Source organism: Camelina sativa, chromosome 14 (assembly GCF_000633955.1).
Source record: "Camelina sativa cultivar DH55 chromosome 14, Cs, whole genome shotgun sequence".
In the NCBI taxonomy this organism is placed as follows: Eukaryota; Viridiplantae; Streptophyta; class Magnoliopsida; order Brassicales; family Brassicaceae; genus Camelina; species Camelina sativa.
This window is the reverse complement of record NC_025698.1, coordinates 9,337,466-9,342,278: the sequence shown is the minus strand read 5'-3', so window position 1 is coordinate 9,342,278 and position 4,813 is coordinate 9,337,466. Positions and strand designations below refer to the sequence as shown.

Sequence of the window (4,813 nt, the reverse complement as noted above, 5' to 3'; positions counted from 1 at the left end):
GGGTTTTTCTATCTAAGGCCTACGATTCCAGCAATCGAGCTGCTTGATCGTGTGGCAGATAGACTCTCTAAGGCAAAAGTATGGGACCAAGCGGTTTTCAACGAGGAACTGTTTTATCCATCGCATCCTGAGTACATTGCTCTACACGCATCCAAGAGAGTCATGGATATGTATGAGTTTATGAACAGTAAAGTCCTTTTCAAGACTGTAAGAAAGAATCATGAGCTGAAGAAGAAGGTGAAACCGGTGATAGTTCATGTGAATTACCATCCAGATAAGCTCTATAGAATGCAAGCCGTGGTTGAGTTCTATGTAAACGGTAAGCAAGACGCGCTTGATAGCTTCCCAGATGGTTCTGAATGATTCACCTGAAAAAGCAGCTAGGCTATAAGCTTGACACTTGCGATTCTAATCTATTTTACCTTAATGTTCCCATGTTTACTACTACATGCCTTCTGCTTTTTGTTTTTTTTTGTATTATGAATTTTTGTGTATCTTATGGCTAAAACCGCAAGTCTCTTTTTTTCACCTCTCTGATCTTATTACTTCGCAAAGTCTTTGTTATAGTCTTTCTTATTGTCTCTGTTTCATCTTCTTGAGCTCTGAATGATATATATATGTAAAATCTCAAGCCATTTAATAATATGTAATATTTATAAAGTTTTCCAAGGCCTAAAAGGAATAATAATAGAAACATACATCTTAAACATTCTATCTACAAATAATGCGTTGTGAAACAAACTCACTGGTACTATGAATACTGATTCTAGTACAAGAACCAAAACCATGAACTGATTGAACAGCACACTGAAGACTCCAATCCTTCCTTCCGACATGCCATAACGGGTTGGTTCCTCTGTTCTTCATCTCAACTATGAGCTTTTACCATTACCAAGCGTGAGCTCTAGATCCTCCATAGCGACATCGTGGATCCTCTCCCCTTCCCATGGCTTAACTTGGCTGTTCTCAAATTTGAAATCCGAGCTTTGACCAATCTCTTGGGTTGCTGCAGTGTTAGGAGATAACTGCTGAGGTGCAGGTTTCACTAGGTTGAATGTAGGAGAGGCTGGCACAGCAGAGGCCCCATGGAATGGCTGTTGTGAGAACTTCTGAAAGCTTATCCAATGACCCGAATCAACAGTGGAAGAGTCAGATTCATCGCATTCAGGTATAGTAGCTGGTGCATGGAACTGGCGATGATGGGTGGGACTGGCAGGTGCAGATACCGCGTAAAACGGGTAGTTCAAAGACGTCATTGACTGTTTAGCAGCCATGGACATGGACTGTTTGGTAAAAGATTCCCAAGTTGGCAATGGTTTGGGGTTTCTCGAAGTTGGGGATGAGACTGGTGGAGTGACAGGAGCACTGTTTGAGATTCTAAGCGGAGGAAGCGATGAAGGAATCCCACCGTTCCTGAGGAAAGGGAAGATTGTGGAGATGTTGTGCGGGTCACCAACACGAGAAGGACTCGGGAAGGAAGAAGATGATGGACTGACTTGGTAAGAAAGGATGGGGCTATCAAAAGTGGAAGAGAGAGGGCTTTGGTTATGAGAAGAGTAAGGAGTAGCTCGAGAGGATGATCCAGCCATGTCACCATGAAGAGGCTTGTGTCCCTGGTTTGATCAAAGAACAAAAGCAACACAATGTCACAATCATTGACAAAAACTTGAAACAAAAGTAATCGCTAAGATGAAACCCACAGACGCTAAAAGAGGAGATCTAAATATAGTAACACAGAGAAACCTAATGTTCTAATTCGGCTATAGAATTAGATTAAAATCACAAAGGAATCTAGATCCAATTTTAGAATCAAAAGCTAAAACATGAGAAACATACAGAGATAACATCAGATCTAAACCCAAATAATATATTACCTTGCGATAAGTAGTGCCGTCTTCTTCAACAACCCAACCAGCTTCAGAACAGAGAGCCTTGAGAACCTCATTGTTGTCACAATGTTTAGGGAGATTGTAGTTACCTTGAGCTCTAAGACCGGTGTAAATCTTGGCAGCAACAGCTCTTCTACGCCGCTCTCTCCTCCGATTGTTCTCCCTCTCTCTCCAAGAAGGTTTCCTCCTCGTCGCCATCGCCGCTGCTGCTGCTGCTGACGTCGACGTCGCTCCGTCAGACGTCATCTTCTTCCTTCAATCCTCAAAACACCCCCCAAAAAAAAATGGGATGGTGAATCAGCTGAAGAAGAAGAAGAAGAGTGAGAACTTAGTGCTCACGAGTAATACGCTTATTTTTTCTTCTTCTTCGCTGGAATTATAGAAGATTCTTTTTTCCTTCTTTTTATTAAATTCTTTTTTAAAAAGAATGATATGGTGTGAATGTTCGAGTACGCGCAGGTTCATATTAAAGAAATCACCGTTGATATCAGCCACATGTCGATTTAGATTTGACGAATGGTGAGTAGTACTGAGTAATAATAATAAATAAAAGCTGTGGTGTACGTAACTTACAGTGTGGATTTGCGTAACGAATCAGTTGGAAGGAGAGGAGCTAGTACGTTATATGTTTTGTAATGTTTTTATTTCTTCTCTCAGACTCGGTCAGTCTTTGTGTAAGAGAAAATGAGCTGAGATTTATAAAAAGAGATGAGAGATTAGACGACATGTGGGGATCTGTGTAATAGAGGAAGTGGGTCTTCTTTAGTTTTTGACGAGTATGACCGGAGAACACACCATCTGATTGGGTTTTTTCCTTTTCTTTTTGAGGGGTTTCGCCATGTTAAATTAGAATACAAATTGTTTTCAGCCTCATAACAATTTAATTTTGATAGGTATTATTTAAACTAATTGTCACTATAGTTTCACTGTATGAATAGAAGAAAATGAGTGCTTACTTTTGTCCTTACTATTTCGTATTTTGTGCCTATCCTTTTGTTGCTACTTCCTTTTCTTTTTCTTTCTTAACTTTATTTTGTATTTTAGCAAAATTATTCCTATTGTGATTACACTACAAAAAAAATATACGTTAAAGTCGGTTAAACCAAAACACTAATAACTAAATCTTTATGGAATGGCATAGACGCTTAGTGCTAGGCGAACGCCAACTCTACTATCAGTTATAGAGACAACAACAAACTCATGAACCATGGCAGCATTTTATTTACATACGAAATAAAATGCAAAAAATATATAAGAGTAAAAGTAAAACGGTTAAATTGACATAGAATGTTTATGTACAACCACAATTTATTTTGTATGTAAACAATAATTTTTCCTATTGACTTATTTGAGTCATCTAAGTTTCAATAACTACTTATACCAAAAAAAACTTTATTCAGTCAAAGGGAAATATATATGTTTAGGAATATATATAGCTAATTTGTTTTGGTGATTTGTAAGCGTATTATTATTATTTGAATGCGATTTAACAATCAGCTATATTCGCAATTATTGTTGGGCCCTTTTACTTCACTGATCATGATTTTCTTTAATTTTCATGTTCTTTTTTCTGAAAAAAATCGTATAGTTCATTGAACACAATAGGAAAATTGGATAGTGGATTTGCCCCACACGTAGACCCATCAGAAGCAAATATGATCTTCCAACAACGAGTAGTCACTTATTGAATTTGTTTAACACGCTTTTGCCTTTAAATTTTATTTTATCATTTTATTGATAAGAACACAAAATCTAATGAAGGGTCAATATACTGTATAGTACTGAACTGCTGATAATATATTAATTTTTTCCTGAAGCATCTGTAAAAGGGGAAAAAAAAGTTACTAAATTGATAGTACAGTTCTGACTTGTGAGACACAGTACTCTAACAGCATAATTATCGGTGGGTTATTAGAAAGGAAGTTCTTAAATTTTTTATGAATTAGTTGTGTACTGTTTGGAATATAAGAACCCATGATCTTTTAGATAAAATTTTCTTCTTTATTGGTAGGTTCTTATTTTGGGTTTCTTATTTTTTTTTAAATTGTTTTTTAAAATTTTAAATAGAATAAAAGTGGTATAAATGTGTAAACATTTAAGATTTTATAAGATTAGAAAATATTGCATTTAAACTAATTTTCAAAAATACATATTACAACAAAAGTGCAATTTATAAATGGAGAGAATGATTAATTTTAATACTGATTTGCTCCAAATTTTGCCCAAATATGCTTAACCAAATCATCTTGCAAGCATTTATTTTTTTCTTTATCGCGAACACCCTTTCGATTCTTGAGCATAGTAGCGACACATGAAGGCATGGGTGTTGGAAGCGTGTAGTCAACTTCTGAAGCTCTACTTGACTCCATTTGTGTGAATTCAGTTTCATCAAACAGAGTGTACCCATCTCGTTCGTCCTCTACTATCATATTGTGCAGTATGATACACGCTCTCATTATTTTTCCAATTTTTACTGTATCCCAAATAAGAGCCGGGTTTTTGACTATGGCAAATCGAGCCTGCAAAACTCCAAAAGCACGCTCTACATCTTTACGTACAGCTTCTTGTTGTCTCGCAAATAAAGCGTCTTTTGGAGTTTGTGGCAATGGAATAGATTGGATAAAAGTAGACCTTTTGGGATAAATACCATCCGTCAGATAGTAAGCCAATTTATACTCATGTCCGTTGACACTGTATTTAACTTTAGGAGCTCGACCATGCAAAATATCATCAAAGACTAGAGATCGGTCAAGAATATTGATATCGTTTAATGTACCTGGTAGTCCAAAGAAAACATGCCAGATCCAGAGATCATACGAAGCCACCGCCTCTAAAACGATTGTGGGCTTTCCAGATCCGCGGGTCTATTGACCTTTCCATGCGGTGGGACAATTCTTCCACTCCCAATGCATACAATCGATGCT

General features: G+C 37.1%; 2 protein-coding genes across 3 annotated transcripts in view; one reads left to right on the top strand and one right to left on the bottom strand.

Annotated features, from left to right (window-relative positions):
• LOC104740633 (arabinosyltransferase RRA3) overlaps positions 1–588 on the top strand; it is a 4,376-nt gene extending 3,788 nt beyond the window's left edge. The window contains exon 3 of the mRNA XM_010461302.2: positions 18–588. Coding sequence (XP_010459604.1) covers positions 18–363 — 346 coding nt within the window. The 3' untranslated portion in view covers positions 364–588. The remainder of the gene's footprint in view (positions 1–17) is intronic.
• LOC104740632 (protein BRASSINAZOLE-RESISTANT 2) overlaps positions 1–2,416 on the bottom strand; it is a 3,457-nt gene extending 1,041 nt beyond the window's left edge. Inside the window, exons 1-2 of one of the 2 annotated variants that reach the window (XM_019236180.1) lie at positions 1,875–2,416; positions 1,130–1,613 (exon numbers count right to left, since the gene is read on the bottom strand). In XM_019236180.1, the coding sequence (XP_019091725.1) occupies positions 1,130–1,613; positions 1,875–2,135 (745 nt within the window). In that variant the 5' untranslated portion in view covers positions 2,136–2,416. Of the gene's footprint in view, positions 1–616; positions 1,614–1,874 lie in introns of those variants that run through there. The other variant, XM_010461299.2, reaches the window with a different exon arrangement.